The following is a 21,685-nucleotide window of genomic DNA, read 5'->3' as shown; positions in this document are numbered from 1 at the left end:
TTGGCTTAAATTTAAATTAATGTAACATTCTAATGTGTTTCCTGCTAGCTGGGAATCTCAAGCAGAGGCACCAAAGACTGACCAGGAAAGCATTGAAAGATGTGCTCTACAGTATGGGACATTTGTTGAGTAAAGGAAGCACTTGCAACACTTATATAAGAATGAGAAGTTTTTTGTACATTGGGCAACCTGGATTTCTGTGCTTAATTATATGCGTGGCAATTTTTTCCCTGACATCTAATCACATTTCCTTTGCTGCAGTTTGTGCTCATTGGTCCTTTCCTTTTGCTGTGCAGCTCTGCAGGTAGTCTGGCCGCGGCTTCTCTGCAGCCACCATTTAAGGGGGTCAGTTAGATTTTCCCCTTAGCCAGTTTCCTTAGCTGGACAGAGTCTTTCTTATCTTGTGCATGTACATCATGCACTCCAGCTGCCTGACCACCTTGTTGACTTTGTGCTGAACTCACTTCAGTTTGTTCATCTCTCTTTTAGTGCTTAGCCCAAAACAGACACAGTACTTCAGATGTGCTTTCATAATACTCAGTGGAAGCAAAGAATTGCTTTCCTTGACTTCCTTATACACACTCCTACTAATATCAGTCACTGCGGTCTGCCTTTATTGCTGTAAGGGCATGCTGCTGACTCCTGTTCAGCTCACCACCAGGACCCCATTTTTTCTCTGCAGAGCTGCTTTCAGTCAGTCAATCCCCAACCCATTCTGTGGTGCTGGCTATTCCTCCCAGGGTGACAGAGGTCACACTGCCTTTGTCAAACTTCATGAAGTTTCTGTCAGTGTGTTTTTCCATTCTGTCAAGATGCTTATGAATGGCAGCCATGCCTATCGCTGGACCAGCTGCTCCCCCCAGTTTTGTGTCATCTGTGATCTTTGAAAATTTGTTCTGTAACCACCATGGGCTGACTGGCCTGCAGATAACTAAATCTTTCTGCAGCCCTTCATGATGTTTGCCTTGATGTTTGATGTTTGCCTTTTTCAGTCACAGAATCACAGAATATCCTGAGTTGGAAGGGACTCACAAGGATCATCAAGTCCAGCTCCTGGCTCCACATAGGACCACCCCAAATCCTTCCCTTTTTTTTTTTGCCCGCACTCTTCATCCTGCACCCTGCCCCTGCTACCACATCTTCCACAGTGGGGTGACGACTTTGGCAATCTGGGCTTGCTGCAAGACTTCTCCAGGTACCATAGCCTTTCAAGGATGAGAAAGGTCTTGCAATGTTGGCAAGCTTCCTAAGGACATTTGGATGCATCCATTCTCATTCCCTGGAGCCGTGTCCATCCAGTTCTCTTAAGTGGTGTCTAGTTCCATATTCCTGAATTGGATCACTGTCACCCCCAGACTCTACTTCCCCTTGGAGGGACTTGGGAAACCTGAGAGCAGACCTTGCCCATAAGTGAAGAGGCAAAAATAATCATTGATTGTCTCAGCCATATCTTTGTCACAAAATCCCCATGTCTTCCTTCATCTTCCAGTGATCCAGTGATCCAGTGATCCAGTGATCCAGTTGCTGGTGTGCCTGTGGAAGCTGTTCTTATTACCTTTCACATTACCTTTCTTATTACCTTCTTATCTTCTTATCTTATTACCTTTCACATTCATCGATGATTTTAGCTTCTGCTGCACTCCAGTAGCTCTATCTCTAGAGAGGATTATAACCAATCAGAGCTAGTGATATATCTTTGCAAGTAATTCTATCTGCTGAGATTTACTGAGATTCCAAAATATTTTTGATAAGCACTAAATATTAGGGATTTCAAGTAATTATTTTCTTTTTCTTCACAAAGATTTTTTTTTTTTTAATTGAACTCTTCTTAAACTTTGTTTTGCCTTAACAAACCACTAGACACATGAGCTGAAACAAATCTGGAACTGTTATTGCTGTATGCTCCCTTTTTCCTGTTGTAATTTTTTCCAGTCATTATATCTATTTAAGAACATATTTAGAAACAGTTATTTTGGCATAAAAGCAGATCACTAATCAGTCATTAGTCATAAGAGAACAAAATTATGTTTGATTGAAATGGTAGATGAAAGTATCATCATGTTTTGCTGTGAAGTAGTTAAAAATATACTTCTGAACTCTCACGTTTGTGTGAAGTTTTCACTGTACATCTTTGTTTCAGATTTGCTTTTAATAATGGCTAATGCTCAGTGCTTGGCGATAGGAAAGCAGAAATTCAGAACTGTAGTCCACTCTTCCAGAGTTATCTGTCAAAAGCACTGTTCACTTTCCCTGGGACTCCAGTCAATATTTATTGATTTATATTCATGTCCTGAATAGTAATTTCAAATAAATTATGAATAAACTATAACCCTGGCTTTTGCCAAGACTGCAAATTTGGTTTTTGATTTATCTAATGACTGTCAGTTCCTTAACTCAACATAATTTTAAAGGAATATTTATTTTCAGCTATATGTAATTGCTGTTGCTATATGTAATTGCTGTATTCTTGTTGCTTTTTGTTTTGTTTTTATTCTGTTTATGAAATTCAAGTAAAATTAACATATAAATTATTTAAATAGATCAACGGCAATCCTTAGTATAAATGAAGATGTTACTGAATCAGACTTCTAAGATTATCATCTTAATAAAAGAGAACTGAAGACAGGTAGTTTTGCTGTATCAAAATGGGACAACATTTTCCATAGCATTGTGTGGTATTCAAACTATTTTTTAACTGAATAATCATGAGATTTTGGCTGCAGGTTCAATATATGCCATTCAATAATCAAAAAATTGCATAACATTTCTCTTTATATAGTTCTGACCAATACATAGAACATACATAGGTATGATGTAGAAGTTATAATGTGTTAATTGAGATTTTGTGTTAAATTTCACATCCTTGTCACAGTCGGAGACAACAATAACAGAAATTTTAAAGTTCAAAAAATGAAACTCATTCAAATCAAGAAGCCAATTTAGCATATTTTTTTTAAAGAGCAATAATTTTATTTCAATAAATTAATTTTGTATCTAAGCAAGAAATGTGTAGTACAGAAACAGAATTTAAATAGGTTATCATAATGCCTTCTAAAACTCTGAATGGATAAAAGGTATTTCCCTTTTATGCATGTCAGAAGTAAGTAATTTCACAAAAAAAAAAAAATTGGAAGGGGGAATAGGTGAAAAAACTTAAAAAAAAGGTCACTGAAAAAGATAAAAATTAATTTTAAACATCTAATTAGTAGTTTGCATTCCTGTTCACTCTACAAAAATGTCAAAAAGGTTTGTTTTTTAATTCATTAAAGATGAGAAATCAGGGAAATAAGTATCAGTAAGGAGGAATTTAATTACTGTAATAGTTGCATACTGTTGGGATTATGTGGCTTCAGTCCAGGCATGAACTGAAAATTAAAATTAGAAAAACACTGAAACAATGAGTTCCTTAACACATAAGATGCTTCTGGAAGTATAGGAATGGAAGTTGAAAAATGCAAGTTTCTTAAAATAGATTTTAAAAGTGTTCAGAGGATTCTAGACCAGGAAGCCTGCCTTTACATTGTCCCAAATGGCTGGAGATATATGAAGCATTCTCACAAAGTAAGACTCAACAAAGTTATTGGAGTGAGAATATTTCATCCAAAGTCTGTGTGAATTCCTTGGAGGAATAACTGTGTGTGCAGAAGGAAAATATATCCATATAATGCAATTGTATTTTCAAGAACTTTTTTCAAAGTTCAGAGAAATGTGTCTGGCAAAATTACAATAAGCAGTAGGAGACAAACAGAGGATCTATTCCAGATTTCTGATTGCTTAATGTGTAAGAAGTTTGGTAAGGTAGCAGAACTGGATGTGAATGCAGCATTAGATGAAACAACCTGACTGTGAGCTTGCAGAATAATCGACTGACTCAGCCGGCTAGCCAATAGGCGTGCAGTGAAACATCTTCCATAGTCAAATATGTAAATTAAAAATATAATTAATTTTAAATATTTGCATGTATTGAGATTGGTAGTACACTGATTGAAGTAACGGCCTAAAACTTGAACATAAGTTCCATGGAAACATGCAAAAGAACTTCTTCTCACAGTAAGGGTGATGGAACACCAGAGCAGGTTGCCCAGAGAGGTGGTGGAGTCTCCTTCTATGGAGATATTCAAGACCCATCTGGACACCTATCTATATGACCTATTATAGGGAACTGCTTTGGGAGGAGGGGTTGGATTCGGTGATCACTTGAGGTCCCTTCCAACCCCTGCGATTCTGTGGTTAACACCATCCTGTAAATTTGTCATTTAAACATGCTTGGTGAGGCAAATGGAATATATAAAATGATTCCTAATTTACTGTACAAACATGAATTAAGAATCTGCATCAGAAAGTGTCTTATCTGACCCATGCTCTGTACAGATTAGCAACACCTTGAGGTCTTCATCACCTCAAAGTTTGTTCAAAAAATAACTACCATTTAATTTAATAAATGGCAGTTAATAACAGAAAGCTTTCTGGACTCTTCAAAAAACACGTATTTAATTTTGAAACATTGATCATGTTTCTGAAGTAAAGAAAAATTGTTCAGCAAGTTGTTAGGTTTTTTTTCTGTGTGTATTTTTATGTGAGATCCTTTGGAATAGAATTGTGTTTTTAGAGAGCAGAAATCTTGGTCTAGATTTTGGCTTAACAAATCAACTCTGTTATGAAATAACGCACCTTATAATATTGCATGTATTTGTTGAAACTTTTTTTCTATGCATAGTTTTTTTTCAGTATTTAGATGTTATGCACGTGGCCCAGCATATTAAGGTAATGAATACAGTTTACCAAGAACAGTTTTGCAGAACACCCCAAGTATATGAATTGGTCTTATAAACTTGTTCTGTCAGTTTTTCAGGGGCCATTCAGTTTCTTGGGTGTGTAGTTCTTTGCCGATTCCTTTGTTCCTATGGTGGTTTGGGTTTGTTTAATTGGTGACTCTGGTCAGCAATCTGTAACTTAAGATCTCGCCTCACATAAAGCTGCAGAGGTGTAATCCTGCATATGCTGGATGAAGTTGCTCCTATGCTTAAAGGAATGGAAGAGCTGACTTAGGAAAAACTAGATAAAAACCTGGAAAAATAGCACACCATGGGAACTATGATAAACGTTTTGTTTGAAATTATAATTACTAAGGGGAATAAATAATGGTTTAGAGTAAAATTAGAGAACAGAAATAATGATGAGATGGAAGTTAAAACTAATTCAAGCAACTGTTTCTCAGAGTGAGATATTTGACTTAGGAGCAAATTTGCTGGATAAATGTTGGAATTGGTTTCAATAAATGATGCAAAACAACCCAAAAATCTTGCAATATATATCATTACCTACCTTTCAATAGATGACTCCTGAACTGTTCTTTAATTTGTTCTGACATCTCCATTAAGAGTGTAGACTGCAGTTCTATGAAGTCAAAAGGTTGTTGCGGCTTCAGTTTCTGGCTGCATGTTCCTTTTGGCTGTGATCCTTCCGATCCTGTTTACCATCACAGAGTAGAAAAGCAAAATGTCAGTGATTTCTAACAAGAGGAGAAACAGACCAGACTAGTTTTAATTATCTAAATGTAATTTGCTACTTGACAATATACAATATACCCATAATATACAATATATCTCTATTTCCTTCATGAGCTAATTTGCTTTCTGTGTGATCTTGTTACAGAGACCAGACTGTTTTTCTAACTTAGCAAGTGGTTCCAAGTGAAGTCCTGTGTTTTGTTAGTGCGTTTACTTTCCTGGATGCTTTTATAATAAAAATCATCTTCACAATTTAAAGGACACCATGTTTCACCATGTTTCCTCTTGCTGTGACCAACACAGCTACAGATTGCTCGGAAAAATAGTCAGTGCCTCACAAGTTGCATTCTGGGGATCATTCTCTCAAGTGACACTTTTAATTTTGTCTGCTCTCCTTAAAACTGAATGGAGCTCTAAAGCAGTGATGAAGAGCAGGCTGCCTCTACATCCACTAATATACAGAGAAACTACTTCCTGTCATTTGTACAGTGCTAACAAGACTAATGGGATGATGTGGTTTGACCATTAAAACACTGGCCCTGGAATTCTACCCCGTCAGTCCTTCATTGTGTTCAGTGGCTTCTAGCTGCATCAAAGCAAAGAGCAATTGGTCCATGCCTTGGAAGTCACTTGGTGTAGACAGGATGTAACAGAATGGATGTGCAAGTAGCGTCAATAGGTTGGTTCTGCTCTTCAAAGTAATAAAGACAGATATTGAGAAGAAAAATATATGCTATATATTTCATAGAATCGTAAAATTATAGAATGGCCCGGGTTGAAAAGGGCCATAATGATCAGTGAGAGGGGCAGGACGTGAGGCTTCTCATGTCTGGAAAACCCCTTCTTCATGAGAAATCTGTTGCCAGAAACCTCACCTCATGGTTGTAAGTCCCCTTTTTATCCTTCTTCTACCAGCGTGGCATTCCTGGGTGCTTAGGTAAGAGTCATGTGCAGCACCTTGAGATAGCCATCTTCCTCGAGATAAGCCCACACAAAAGACTGCTTCCTGGCCATTAATCTGTGGCTTATCGCTCTCTCATTGCCCTTGGCCTTGTCCATCTGTGTCCCTCAGACAAAGGCTTTCTCAGCCTTTGATCGGGACTTGCTTGGACTTGTTCACCTGTATCCCCAGCAAACTTTGAGGCAAAGGCATAAAAGAGAAATCTCTTACAGTGGCCAACCATCAGACCAGGCTGCCCAGAGCCACATCCAGCCTGGCCTTGAATGCCTTCACGGATGGGGCATCCACAACCTTCAATATATATACATATATATATATTTTTATATATATGTGTATATACCTTCAGTGTCCAGAAGGACTGTGTTTATGTGTGAAGCTCTTTTAAATATGAAGCCTGATATTAAGGACTGTTTCTAGGACTGTTCAGCTTGCAGAAGAGTAGGCTCATTGGAATCTCATCAATGTCCATAAGTACCTGAAAGGAGAGAGTGAATAGGACAAAACCAGCTGTTTTCAGTGGAGCCTAGTGCCAATGGGCACAAAGTGGAACACAGGAGGTTCTATACACCAAGAAGCACTTTTTTACTCTTCAGGTGACAAAACACTGAGACAGGTTGCCTGAGAATCTGTGGAGTCTCCTTGGAGATCTCCAAAAGCTGCCTGGATGTCCATCCTGATCTGGGCGTTCCTGCTGGAGCAGGGGTCATATTCCAGAAGTCCCTTCCAGCTTCAGCCATTCTGTGAAAGGTTCATCTTGCTTCTCTGTTTCTCTTGATTCATATTCATTTCTTGTCATATGAAAATTCAGCACATGGACCTTTATGCAATTCCATTACAAAAATATGCTAGGATATTCTGTCTTGGTAAATCTTTTGAGACATTGTTTGCAACTGAAATGAAATCTCAGGCTTGGCCAGGTACTGATTGGTTCATAACAACGAAACAAGACAGATTTTCATTACTTTTACAATAATGAATCAATTGTGTTACAGACAAATGTGTTAGCATTTTTTTGTTGTTGTTGTTAGATAATTAAAACAAGTTGTTTTGTCTTTTCTTTCCTGAGGCTGAAGAATTTGCTTAGTTACTTGAATCCTTATTATTATATGCTATAAACTGTTCTTTTTGGTTTTACTGTGTGATTACATCCCTATACTTTCCATTCATCTACTGTGAAAAGTTAATACTGGCCCACAAGATGTTAGTGCCAAAACTCTTCCAAATTATTTAAAAATGTTATATATTATGGTTCATAATGCATACTTAACACCCAAGGGAAGCCAGAATCAAGCTGCATCAGGGGAGGGCCAGGCTGAGTGTTAGAAAAAGGTTCTTCACAAAAGGATGGTGGGCATGGAACAGACTGCTCAGGGCAATGGGCATGGCCCAGAGCTAACAGAGTTCAAGGAGCATTGGGACACCACTGTGGTGGTCCCAGTGTTTGGATTTTGGATGGTCCTGTATGGAGCCTGGGGTTGGATTTGATGATCCTTGTGGGTCCCTTCCAACTCAGGAATTTCTATTACTCTATGGTAACTTAAAATAGCTTCATAGAAAAGAAACAGCATCTAACTCTCTGCAAATGAATTTGAGCCCAGTCCTTTCAAAATAATTTTTTAATGTTAAGCAGTTTCTTAGAAATAGGATGCTGTAATAGGCATTACACCTAGAGAATGATTGCTTAAGTTGGCTAATTTTCATTCTTTATTTCCTGACTGAATTGTCAGACTTTGAATATTACCTTGCTGAGCCCAACTTGGTTATATTGTCCTCTTTCTTTATGCAATGTACAGAATGCAAATATGTATCTTAATGCAATGTGACTCAGTGATAAAACACCTTATTAATTTATTCTTTGAATATCTCATGGTATTCATGGTATACATTTACTTCTTAGGTCTCTATCTGCTCAGAGATCCATCTTTGTTGGATTTCTCTTTCAAAACCAAAAATCTCTCATGGTAAATAACATGCAATTTTGTTCATAAGTTAACAGAAACAAGAATGAATGTACTGAATTTCTTCATGTAACAAAACTTGGGAATATGAATCTTTAGTAATATTGTCCACGGGCATTTTCATTACGTCCTTTTTTTTATTTTATATAAAACTGTGTTGGAGTATCACACTGATCCTTTAGTTCTGAAGTGCAATGCCTAAAATTGGGAATATAGCTTCAAGTCTTAACAGAAACTACCAAAGTGCTTGTAATAAACTGTAAACCGAACGGTTGTTAAAGAGGTTAAAGTTCCTGAACAGATCAGCACACATTGCAAAACTACTACTCACAAAAGGTATTCAAGCAAAGCCATTTTGTTTTTCATGACAGTGGATGGTGGTTCAAAATTATTTTTAAGTATCTTGGGAAAGTCTCAAACCTAGCCCTCTTTGTCCTAAAGAGCACATGAAAAAGAGGTGTCAACAGTTATTTCCTACATAGTAAAAATGGCTTTTGCTACAGCCCTTGCTGTTCTTTCTGCCCTCTGCATTTCATCTGTCTTTTCAAAACAGATCTTTTTCTATTTCCATCTAAATTACTTTACCTAATGACTTTATATGAATCTAGTTTATAGTGAACTAAAGTACAAAAATAATGATTTCTTCAGAGGGAACTTCACAATCTATTATACATCTCTACCTGAAAATGGCAGGTCCTGTAAGGGATATTTACCTACTGACATGGAAATGTGCTTGTATTTCAGTCCTTCCACTGCAATTTCATGATTCTTTGATTCACTTGTATGTGAAATTGGTAAACTTACTGCTCTGTTCTCCACTAGCTTTGATATGATTGATTTTGACTTAATATTCCCTGCTGAGGGTTGTTTTTTCTGTTGATATAGTTCCCTTCCAAACCCTTGTCATTTTTCTTCTTCTTTGTATCTTGATTCCTAAATTGTTGTCCTCATGTTAACCTTAGGACATGCAGCTAACAGTGAGAATGGATATGTTTGTGTTTGTAACTCTTTAAGCTTTTCTGCCCTCTCGTAAAAATGAAAAGAATGTGCCTTTGATAACAAAGGTAGAGATGTTGTGCAGGGAGCCATGTAGAATAATAGAATCACATAATCATTTGAAGTGGAAGGGACCTTAAAGGTCATCTCATCCACCTTCCCTGCAATGAAAAGGGACACCCACAGCTAGATCAGCAAAGTTTGAGATTCATCTTTTAATTTAAAGGATATGGGGATCCTACTGTTTTTTTTAGTAAATGAAATATTACTCTTAGAAACTGTTGGCAGATTTCCAATGACATGTCCATGAAAGTTAAATTTTTAAATAGCCACCATCTATATTTTTCCTTTTTCGCTGCTATATTGAAGGTGTCACACTTCTGTGTGCTTCTCTCATGTTGCACACACGGAGAAGGGAAGAGGGGAGGCAGGCCTGAAACAGAAGTTGGTTTCAGACATGTCCTTCCACCTTCCCCAATCCCTGTGTTCTCCCTTCATTGCATGAAGTGTGTTGTTTTTTTTTTTTTCATGTTACATATGGGATATTCCCTGAAATTAAGAGATTTGCCCAAGATTCCTAAGGCATTCTCTGATTTAGTGGAGGGTTGTTAGAGTTAGGATAGTGTGGTTAGGTTGCAGTAGGACTTGGTGATCTTTAAGGTCTTTTCCCACCTGATAAATTCTGTGATTCTATGACAGCAATGAGTGTGCCATATCACATAACTCCTGGACTAATCACAACCATCCCGTATCAGCACTGGATGGTTATTTTTATGCAAGTATTACTGCTTTTCAAAAGAAAAAAAAAAATGTATTTGCACAGAAATTGCATTTGACAGCTTTGCTATCATATTAATAATCGTTCTCCTTGGTATTTTTCTTTCTAACAAAATATTTGTGGAAATTTTAAGACCACTAAATAAGATATGGTCTACTTCGTGTTTATTACTCATCCTTCATTCTGCATTTTTTATGGTTGCATAGCACTGCTTTCTTGTTCAGAAGGAAAAATCTGTTACTACATCTAACTGATCTTCTCCCATACTCCTAGCTTCCCTTTCAGAACTCTATTAATAATTTTTCTCTCCCATATGCACTTTTTGTTTCCCATATGCACATTTTTGCCTGAAGCAAACTCTTCTCGGTGTTTATTTTTGGTGTGTGTCCAGCACTAGTGTAATCCAGTTACAGTTATTTGTGCTGGTAGAATATCAGCTAAATCTACTTGCTCCATTTTGTCATGCCTAGTTAATATTTTAAAAAGAAAATTAGTGAGATTTTTCCATAACAATACTGGGTCAAACACAGTTCACACAGTGTACTGCACAATATTCAGTTTTGCTTTGTGCACTGGTTATTATCCAATTAGGGTGATAGCTGAGCATGTGTATTTTAGCCATGTGTTAATCCCAGTTGAGCCAGTAGTGTGTTCTGTCCTACAGACAATACAGTGGTTCCGTTACAGTGGATGAAATTGCATTCTCTTTTTAATCCCTCTTACCATATTTGAGTGGTTTTTTTCTCCCACAGACAATGACAAGTGTATTAAAAACATAATAGGAAAAAAAGCAGACTTCTTTGGGATAGATAAGTCTTTTATTAATAGGTTGTTGTTTTTTTGTTTTTTTTTCCCAATTATCATTAAGGTATTTTCTAACTGTAAAATAGCTTAGATGTGCAGGCTGGGTTCAGGACGAGTTCAGCAGTGTTAAATTCTTTTGGAAAAAAAAAACAACTTTCTCAAATTCTGATAAGAGCCCATTTCAAATACAGTGTAGAAGCAGTATATGAATAAACATTACCATCAAGAGGGTGCCTTTGCAGTTCTGCATTGTTCAGGTTGGGGTGTAGGAAGGTCACCTAAGGGTCATCTTCTCTTTTAAAAAATGGGGTAGGACTGAGAGGAGTGTCTTTAGTCCCACAGTGTATGACTACATTTTCTTTTTTGAGTGGTCTTTTAAAAAACATGTATATGTGAACAGTTTTTGGCTTCTGAAATCAGCTAGATTTCTCCAAATAACTTTAAAAGCAATGTTTAAACTGGTTTCTATATTCTGACTACTCAGAAATGGTGTCTGAGAAAGCTTCAATAGCAACAGAATGTCCTGGAGTGGACAGACCAGAGTGCTGTGTGTCCAAAAAGAAAGGCCCAAAGAATATGGAAACTGCTGTTTTTTTCTCTTAAACTGATGTTCATAGCTCCATAGAGGTCTACGATGATCAAAATGAAATCTGAACCCGGCCTTGTTAGTGTTTAGTCTTTAAATACAGAGAGAGAGTTTGCATGATTCAGTCTCGCTTACCTTTATATTTACCTTAGATGTAGCAATGATTACCCCATAGACTCACTTAGCTCAGATGTTTGAGTGCTGGCTTCCGTATCTACACCTGCAGTTCAGAAGTGCATTAACATTTATTTTTCAAACATGAAATGACCTTAATTTATGCAGAGCTCTGAGAGTGCTTGCAGTTGTGCTCTAGTTATGTGAGAGTTATATGCATGCTTTTGCCTTTTCAGCAAAGTTCCTAACAAAATTTGCATTATGACATGATTGTAGGACCAGCATCTGGAATGAAAATACACTTAAAATTAACCTTAGTTTCATATGTGACAACAATTGCAGTGTTGTCAAAATATTTTGTCCACTACTTGAGCATTGCTGCAATTTGTCATTAAGGATTACTACCAGGTTGTATCATTATCTATTTTGGGAAGGGCTGAGCTTTGAGGCATTTTAGGTTAATAGTTCAGGAGAATTAAAATAATCAAGTATTATTGCTTAAAGGTATTTGTACAGAATAATTTATTTTATTTGAAAGTAGATTTGCACATAGCTATAGTTATATCTTTGTCTTTTAAATCTTTAAACATAATTTTCTATTGTTTGGAATGTTGAAACATTTCACTTACAAATTGTGCAATTTTTCTGTACTTAAATCCCAGATGGACACCCATAGAAATAAAAAGATTCTGTGGCACAGGGCTATATCCGTTTAAAACACACAATTGTTATCCTCTGTGCTTAGACATACCTGGCACAGGCTTAGGTTACCCAAAGGCTGTAACTTTTTTTTGGCCACAGCAACCCCATGCAGCGCTATAGGCCTGGGGACGAGTGGCTGCATGACTGTGAAGAGGAAAGGGACCTGGGGGTGTTGGTTGATGCTTGGCTGAACATGAGACAACAGTGTGCTCAGGTGGCCAAGAGGGCCAACGGCATCCTGGCCTGCATTAGAAATAGTGAGGCCAGCAGGAGCAGGGAGGTGATCATCCCCCTGTATTCAGCACTGGTGAGGCCTCACCTTGTGTACTGTGTTCAGTTTTGGGCCCCTCACTGCAAGAAAGACATTGAGGCCCTGGAGCATATCCAGAGAAGGGCAATTAAACTGGTGAGAGGTCTGGAGCACAAATCTTATGAGAAGCAGCTGAGGGAGCTGGGATTGTTTAGTCTGGAGAAGAGGAGGCTCAGGGGAGATCTTACTGCACTCTACAACTGAAGGGAGGTTGGGATGAGGAGGGTTTTGGTCTCTTCTTCCAAGCAACAAACAGGACCCAAGGAAATGGCCACAGGTTGTACCAGAGGAGGTTTAGGTTAGACATAAGAACTTTTTCTCTCAGAGAGTGGTCAGGCAATGGAATGGCTGCCCAGGGAGGTGGTGGAGTCGCCGTCCCTGGCAGTGTTCAAGAGGCGTCTGGATGAGGAGCTGCGAGATATGGTTTAGTGCTTGTGGTAGCAATGGTAATGGGAGGACAGTTGGACTAGATGATCTTGTAGGTCCTTTTCAACCTTGTGATTCTATGATTCTATGGTTCTAGGTTGAAAGAAGTAGAAACCTTCCAAAAAGCGTAGAAATTTGGGGGTCCAAGATACATTGAGTCTTAAGGAGCAGAAGAGTCACTTGAAACTGAAGTATTTCCCCAAATATCTTTACGTACTTGAAAGAGAAACCCAAGATTTCATACATTTTACACCGCTGTCACTCTATGAGAAGAATGAAAATACTGGGAAGTAAAGGCTGCAGGAAAACTTAAGGAAACTAGCTTGTGTCCCCATGAGGGGTTTTCTGTAAAGGTAATTGACAACACTGAGAAATTTATGAAGAATGGAAAGGAGAAATTTATAACACTATCGTAACTTTGAAGATCTTAGACACAAATAATATATTCCCATTTATATATTTACAAGCTGCTAAAAATTACTTAATTTGTTGTATAGATCTTTCCTAAGTCATCTTATCTTTAAACCCAGCTTCTTGTTCTGTTTTCATTATGTCTATGTACACTAGTACATAATGAAGCTTATGCTACGGTTTAGTATTTAGGGCAGATAACATTCTTCCTGAACTTGTCATTTGCATATTCTGATGCAATTTTGTTGACAAGATCTCTCCAGGCATGCAGAAAAAATCCCTCTCTGTGTCTGTTTTGATCAGTGGCAAGAAGGGGATCTTTTCCAGTACTTAGCCTTGATGCTGTTTCCACAAGGAAGCACTTTGCCTTATAAAGCTTGCACATACGCATCTGCTTCAGCAGGATGCCTGCAAGTTGGGTCACAGTCATCTAGAAAAAGACCAAATCTGAAAATTGAGAGCGGTGTTAGTTGTGTTGGTTGGTTGGCTTTTGTTCTTTTTTTTCTTTTTCCTTTTTTGATTTTTTTTTTTTCCCCCGCAGTGGCTTGTCATCCAGAAAGGGACGCGGGCGCGTCCCAGGCGCGCACAGCGCTGCCTGCTCCTGCCTGCAGCGTGGATGCCGGCAGGGCGCTGCGCGAGTGGAGCCCGGCGCTGACACGGAGCCACGCAACGGCTCCGCTCCGAGCAGCGCCGCCGCGTCCCGCTACCGGGGCGCTGGGAAGGCGCGGGCAGACGAACCGGCGTTTGGCTGGAGGGGCTTTTCTACCCAAAGCGGCAGGAGGAAGCGCGAGTTGAGCCATGCGTGCGCACCTGCCCGAGCAGCCCGGAGGCGGCAGGGGGGCAGCGGGGCCGGGCAGCGTTGGGCAGCCCGCAGGCAGGGATGCTCGCTGTGCCTGCGGCTGGCATCAACGTCAGCATCAGCCGGGACGCTCCGGCAGCCCCCAGGAGTATCCCTGCGGGGCTACGAGCCGGAGCAGGAGTAAGTTTGTCGCTCTGCGGGACGCCGTGCGGAGGAGCCCTCGGAAATCCCCGGGCAAGCAGAGGTGCAGCGCGGGGGAGTGGTGCTCAGAGGGCGGCTGGGCCACCCCGCTGCAGGTGAGCCGGTGCTGAGCCCTCCCAGCTGCCCCGGGCTGCTCCGGGGATGGGGTGAGGTCTGGGGGCTGCTCTGTGTCGGGCTGGGCTTGGTGCTTGGGCTGGCGCCGCGGTGTTCTGCCGTCTTTGGAAATTGCAGGGTCCTCTTGAAGAGTTTGTTAAAATGTTTTGGTTCCTGTCTCCAGGTTGTGCAGCCTTTGAATTCCATCCTCTGAAGAATCGATATATTGATCCCTCTCCCCCGTAATGAGTTTTGCCTCCTTCTACAATCGGCTTGTTTTCTGTCTTAGGTGGAGTTACATAGGGATACTTTAACAGTGAACTTTGGCAAGGAGATTTATTACTAAGAGAAAGCATGACCTATTTTTTCTTTTCTTTTTTTTTTTTTTTTCAACCCTTCATATATCTGAAGTAGTTCTTTAGCCTCTGCAAATATATATGTTTTTTGTAGTTGTTGTTGTTTAATGACAGGGGAGTATGTTTTAAAATGTAAAGCAACCAGGATGCACACAGGTGCCTGTAAGCAATTAGGCTGAGGATGATTACACTCCACGCAACCCAGCACTGTGAAACTGAAATCACAGTGACACTCATTTGATGTTTAATATTAAAAGGCATTAATATTTCCTTCACTGAGGCATATGTTTTCATTTCTGACTTAAAAAGTAACAAAAATATAACCTAATTCAAAAAGTTTACATTATGTCAATGTTAAATACTTTTTCATGGCTTCACACTAAAATAGAAAAGCAGAATTTAATATAGAAATAGGTTTTTGAAAAATGTTCTTACTTACTGAAACAGTATAGACAGGAGTTTAACTAGCTTTAGCCTGTACACCCTCTCTCCAGACTAAATCAATTCTTTGATGGAAATGGTTTTAATATATTTTCACTCAACAGAGAAGCTACGAGGCAAAGGATTGTCAGATAGCATAGCTGTGTTTTATCTTATGGTCTAAAAAAAGTGATGTTCTGTTGACAGAAAATGAATACAAAATAATATGTAGATGCAATACAGGAGAACATAATAGAGGGGAAAAAGCATCTCTGAGCTGACCTTAATCATGACCCTTAATTTGGGGATACAAGTTTAAGTCAGTTATGTGTTTTTGAGGGCTATGTTGATCAGAAGAACTGTTGTCGTTTTTGCAAAAAGGAGCCGCAATAATGAAACAGAGATTCTTGCTTACCTGGGGAAAAAAAAAAAAAAAGAACTTTTATTTGAAATTTGTATCTTATGTATAGCTGTGATAGTAAATAAGCTAGTAACAACTTCTAAGGTAGAGGTTTCTTCCTGTGAAGTTCCAAGCAAACTTGCCTTCTGCTTGAAAACATTGGGAAAAGTGATTGTCCTCAAGCACAAAGCAGACATGTAGCACCTTGGAGAATCTGCTTCTTGATTAGCAGTACCAAATTCAGTCCTTAATTCCTACAGTTTGTATCACACAGTTTTATTAACCTACACTTTGTCATTCTGATCCTGAAAATGTGTTATCACTGTGAATGTGTCTCTGTTTTCTTTCCCAGTTCATCCTTCTTTACTATGTCAGAACAACGAATGGCATTCCCACATTATTAATGTTTCAGCTAACTTAGAGATTCTGCTTTACTTCTCTCCATATATCCAAACAGAAATTTATTTTGAATTACAAACAACAGCAAAGCTTACTTCTGAAAGCGAATTGAATTCAAATTCAAGTGGAAATTTGATTTCAAGATCTAATTTGGTCCTTACTTCTAATCCCTTTTTGACAAACTCATTTACAATTCTGTTTCCTGTTTTAAAAATGAAATTTAAAAAAAAAAAAAAAACAAAAAACACAAAGATAAGTTAATAGGCAACTTTTTTACATCCCATTGCCTGGAAATACTTCTTGCCTCTCTGCAGTGCACTGTCTCTCTGTTGCTGTTAGCATGATGGAATGATAATTTTCTTCAATGATTTTGTATATGAGGCCCCAGAGTTACATTACCTGTAAGAGATCTGAATGACTCTTGCAGGAGGAGGTGAGTAGGGATGGTGAGCTGCAGTTTTCCACGAGTCTTTCCAAGGCTGGGTGTTGTTAGTACCATTGGATGTACTTTCCTGGCTGACACACCAAGACTGCTGGCACATACCTGATTACTCAGGTTAGGGATATGTGGTAACACCAGCAGCTGATGGTGAGCACAGAGCAGTTCTTCCTTGTGCAGTAGCTGAGTAAGTAGGCATGGAGGGAGAGTTTAGAGAAAATTACAGAAGTTGAGCTGCTGTGCTTGTCCTAATAACTCCAGAGTTACTTCATAAAATCATAGAATTGTTTGAGTTGGAAGGAACCTGCAAAGGCCATCTGGTCCAATTCCCCTGCACTGAAAAAGGACACCTACAGCTCCATCAGGTGCTCAGAATCCCATCCAGCCTGACCTGGAATGTCTCCAGGGACGGGTCATCACAGCCACAACCTCTCTGGGCGCCCTGTTCCAGTTCCTCACTACCTGTATTGTAAAAAAACTTCTTTATATTCACTCTAAATCTCCCCTCTTATAGTTTTACTTCCAAGCGGTTTGGAATAAAGGAAGTTTCCTCTGAGCAACTCAGCCATAAGAGTGTAGTTGCAAGCTTCCAGGTTCCTAGAAATCACCACTATTCTGCTAAAAGGATATGGAGAAGAAAAGAAGTGGATTCGCACCTCTGACCGTTTCCCAGCTCGAACGATAATATTGAGCTCCACTTTAATTCAGCTCACTCTGTTTTCTATTAAATGACTGGCCTTTCTGTTTTGAATACAGTTTCAAGGAAAAACATCTCATCTTAGGTACTGTTTTGTTATCTGCAAAAGTTTATATACGTATTTTATTTTGAAAGCTTTCACAGAAGCATAAATTTTCACATAGTTTTTAAATAGTATGCTGTCAGAATCAGCTTCTTCGGTTGGCTATTTTTTCCAGCAGTTCCCTCAATGTCTTTTAAAAGAAGTAGCATCACAGAGCTGTTTTCTTACAAGTACTGGAGTCTTTTTAGCTAAACTCTACTTCATAGATGTGTCATGACTTAAAAAAGCAATAAGCAGTCAAATTCTATGCTGTGAGCGGAGAGTGGAGGGCCTTTGGCACTGTTGCTGAAATTGTAGTGTATCCTTTGAGAACACTTTGCATGAGGAGGTAAGAGATAGCTTTGAGGCAGAAGGTCTTTTCCAAGAGACACTGGCTCTGCTAAATGAAAAAGAAATAATTTGTCATTGGATGCTTTTCTGAAAGCATAGATTCTTCCTTTCAGGTTCCCAACCTTCTGCATATGATTTTCCATTCTTCAGAATCAGAATCACTGAGGTTGGAAAAGACCTCTAAGATTGTCTAGTCCTAACCCCACCAAGCCCACTAGCCATATCCCTTAGAGCCATCTCTACCCTTTTCTTTGAATGCCTCCAGCTACAGTGAGTCCACCTCCTCTTTTCTTCTATCAAGGTACCCCTGGCTGTGAAAGTATGGAAAACTATTTTAGACGCCTCAAGTGGATCTTTTCAATCTCAGCTAGTACATTTGAGTGTCAGTAAAATGGCAATTAAAGGAGAACCAAATAATGCTGTTTTGGGAGGAGGGGGTTTCAGTCTTCAGGGCTGTTGAAAGAGCTAGGTGTCATAAGACAAGTTTTAACTTAGCACTGACACTGTCAAAGTTAAAACAGAGGGTGGCTGTGCAACTTTTGATGCAGAAAGAAGTTAACATCTCATCTTCAGTCTGGTACTTACCAGAGTATTTAGGCAACAGCTCATGAGTTTCACGAAGATGAATCTTAATTCAGCATCTTGGACAGATTGTTGTGCTGCATTTCCAAAAGTAAATTCATTTGTACATCTTTTAAGTAAGAGCTGCACAGATTGCTAATAGTATTTCAAAGCAGGAATACAGAAACTATTAGCATGTTCTTTTCGAAGATGAGTATATATATGAGTTATAACGATTCCCCTTTCCAATCCTATTGTCTAAAAGAGGACATGGAGAAGTCTAGCTGTTCTGCGATGGCATGCTGGGTGACAGTCACATCCAACACTCCCAGGACAGCTGCATTAGAAAACAACATTCCTTTGCATTCTTATTTAAACTACTTATTCTGGGAAAAAAAAAAAAAAAATCAAACAACAACAGCAAAAAAAAAAACAAAACAGGAAAATGCTGTTAATACTGAATTCATAACGTTTGGATTATGTTTGGCAGAAAATGGAGTTCAAAGATAAGTGGTGGTGGCTTTTGAGTCCCCAGCACGGAAGTTAGCAATCCTCTTTGCAGTGTAGGGAATATTATTGGTCCAGTCAGGAACCTGAAGATGTGCCATTCATACCAGATTTTTCATTCTGTCTCCAGAATGCATTCAGCCACCTCTGCTTGATGAATGATGTAGTGCTACTTTGCAAAAGTCTTTGAGTTTAAAAGGAAAGTAGTTGTAGTTTTATTTTCTTGTAAAATTTCTGTCTCCTATTCATGTATCAAGTCTTTCATCAGTGTTAATATTCTTTATGGCACATAACTTCTTGAGGCAGAAAATAACAGCTGAGGAATAAGCATGATTACACAGGTCATGAAAATATACGTGCACAAGATGTTCTGTATGTTTCATGTAAATACTGCAGTGGGAAGATATATGCTATATAGTATATTAACCAATGACTGTAATGATTTATAATTCATCTACACACATTTTGGCTCCTGCTGACTGCTCAGCCATAAATATGTTATTGCTTGATTTGCATGATTTGTGGGACCATATTTAGATTTGCATTTAATTAATCCCATCCTTTAAAACTTCTAAATGCCTAAAGAAGCCAAGAACTTTTTCTCTCCTTTAGATATAATTTTGCTTCTGGGATTCTCAGTGAAGTGAAAGGGGGCATGGGAGGAGAATTGTAGGATTTGGAGGAGATGAAGAGGCTCTTTGTTGATGTTGGTTGTTGGTAATTGGCCTCAACTACACAAGTTCTGTGGCAGTCCTCCTTGTTGCTAAATCTCTCTACCACTTGGCTTGTGTATTCTACCATGGCTGAGAACAAAAGATTGGACTGGTAGAACTAGACTAGCTGAGGCCAGAGATTCAAAACTTTTTTTTTTTTTTTTTTTTCCAATTTAACATTTTCTAAAATTTGCAGTCCAGATCCTCTCCTAGGAATATCCTTGCTTTTTCACCTAACAAACTCCTTACAACCAAAAGAACTTATAACCCAGCTCCATATTTAATCTGCACTGCATTGGTGCATGACATGGAAGTGAATTTCAGTCTTCCAGTCTCTTCCAGTGAATGACTTTCATGGTTATAGGTTGCTTTAACTGTTTTGTGGCATGTCCTGATGGACTGAATGATGGAATAAAAGATTTGCGTTGCAGCTTGCCTAAGATGATAGGAGTAAGAATTGATAACCCTAGATGTGCTTTCTGTCTAATCTTCCACTACATTTCAATTAGATATTCAAAGATGCAAACCTTTCATAGCAACTCGAAAAGATGTCTATAACCTAGTCAAAATAAGTGAAAAATGATGAACAACCTTTTATGGCTGTTTGCTGAGCAATGCCTAGAATCAAGATGGAATTGATCAAGATTACCCTCAGCTATTTGGGTAGGACTTAAAGATACAAACTGAAAAGAACCATTTTTTGGAAGTGGCTCTTTTGGAGTATCTGAAACAACTGTGAAAATCTCAGAATTCCCTAAAAATGAACAAACAAACAAATAGAAAACTCTAAAGGGTGTTCCTGGCTGCAGTAATGATGGGATTTACAGTTTGCCAATTTACCTCAGTATCTTGATGTCTCTATGTGTCTTTTGGATAAAAGATAATAAAAATGTAATTGGAAAAAAAAGGAAGCAGAAGAATTATGGCTCAAATTACTTTACATTTAAGAACTGTGTTTGCTTTGAAAGAAGCCACAGATTGATACAATAAAGTTTATAAATTAGGTAATATAAGTTCACTTATATATGTATATATATGTGTGTGTGTGTATATATACATAGTTGGTTTTTTCTTTTTAAATAAATTATTGCACTTAGATGAATCAGCTCAATATTCACCTAATTTTAAAACCATAGAATCATAGAACGGCTTGAGATGGAAGGGACCTCAAGGATCATGAAGCTCCAACTCCCCTGCCGCATGCAGGGCCACCAACCTCCACATTTAATACTAGACCAGGCTGCCCAGGGCTCCATCCAATCTGGCCTTGAACACCTCCAGGGATGGGGCATCCACAGCCTCTCTGTGCAGCTGTCCCAGCACCTCACCACTCTCTCTGTAAAGAACTTCCCCCTGATATCTAACCTAAATCTTCCCTCCTTCAACTTAAAACCACTTTGCCCGTATTCTGCTATTACCTTCCATTGTTTTGAGAGTTAAAAATACAGGGATAAAAAAAAAAAAAAAAAGATTTTATGTATTCAAAATACATGTTTTATAATATCTAAAATGAACATCAGAAAAACAAACATAATAATCTTTTTTGCAAATTCCATTTCTGGTATAAGCTTTCTTTTAAGTCACAGGAGCTAGTTCTGAATGTAGTGCAAAATCCATTTTAGCAAAATTACATCTGGTTTGGTTTTTGCTATATTGGACTTTTAATATCACATTTTACCTTTCTGATTAAGTATTTTTGCAGGGAGAAGCAGGTTACTTCAGCAGCTAAAATTGCTCGTATAATTGGTCAAACAGAATATAAGACAAATTATTTTCATTACGCATTTAAATGAGAGCAGGATGGAGCAGTGCCATAGGTTTCCAGTAAGTTAAATTGAGGCTTCTAAGGTTCCTTGTTTGCAGTTGTTTTTCTTTTGAGTTCTATACTTCCTCAATACTGTATTAGTACTGTTTTGTTCATGCTTACAAGAGCCTTTGTTATTCATAGGATCATAGAATAGCTTGGGTTGGACAAGACCTTAAAGGTCACCCAGTTCCAAGCCCCTGCTCTGGGCTGGTTGCCCCCCACCAGACCAGGCTGCCCAGGGCCCATCCAACCTGGCTTTAAGTACCTCCTGGGTTGAGACACCACAGCTTCTCTGGACATTTGT

The 21,685-nt window shown here is 38.7% G+C and overlaps 1 protein-coding gene across 22 annotated transcripts in view; it reads left to right on the top strand.

Moving 5' to 3' along the window:
• The window catches only part of DLG2 (discs large MAGUK scaffold protein 2), a 1,005,161-nt gene that overhangs the window by 554,669 nt on the left and 428,807 nt on the right, over nt 1-21,685 (top strand). The window contains exon 1 of one of the 22 annotated variants that reach the window (XM_085216442.1): nt 13,952-14,651. The exons of 20 other annotated variants lie outside the window; for them this stretch is intronic. In XM_085216442.1, the coding sequence (XP_085072568.1) occupies nt 14,355-14,651 (297 nt within the window). In that variant the 5' untranslated portion in view covers nt 13,952-14,354. Of the gene's footprint in view, nt 1-13,951; nt 14,652-21,685 lie in introns of those variants that run through there. One more of the 22 variants, XM_085216448.1, reaches the window with a different exon arrangement.

The sequence above is a fragment of the Meleagris gallopavo genome, chromosome 1 (genome assembly GCF_905368555.1).
Source record: "Meleagris gallopavo chromosome 1, MGAL_WU_HG_1.1, whole genome shotgun sequence".
NCBI lineage: Eukaryota > Metazoa > Chordata > Aves > Galliformes > Phasianidae > Meleagris > Meleagris gallopavo.
This window is presented reverse-complemented; position numbering and strand designations above follow the sequence as displayed.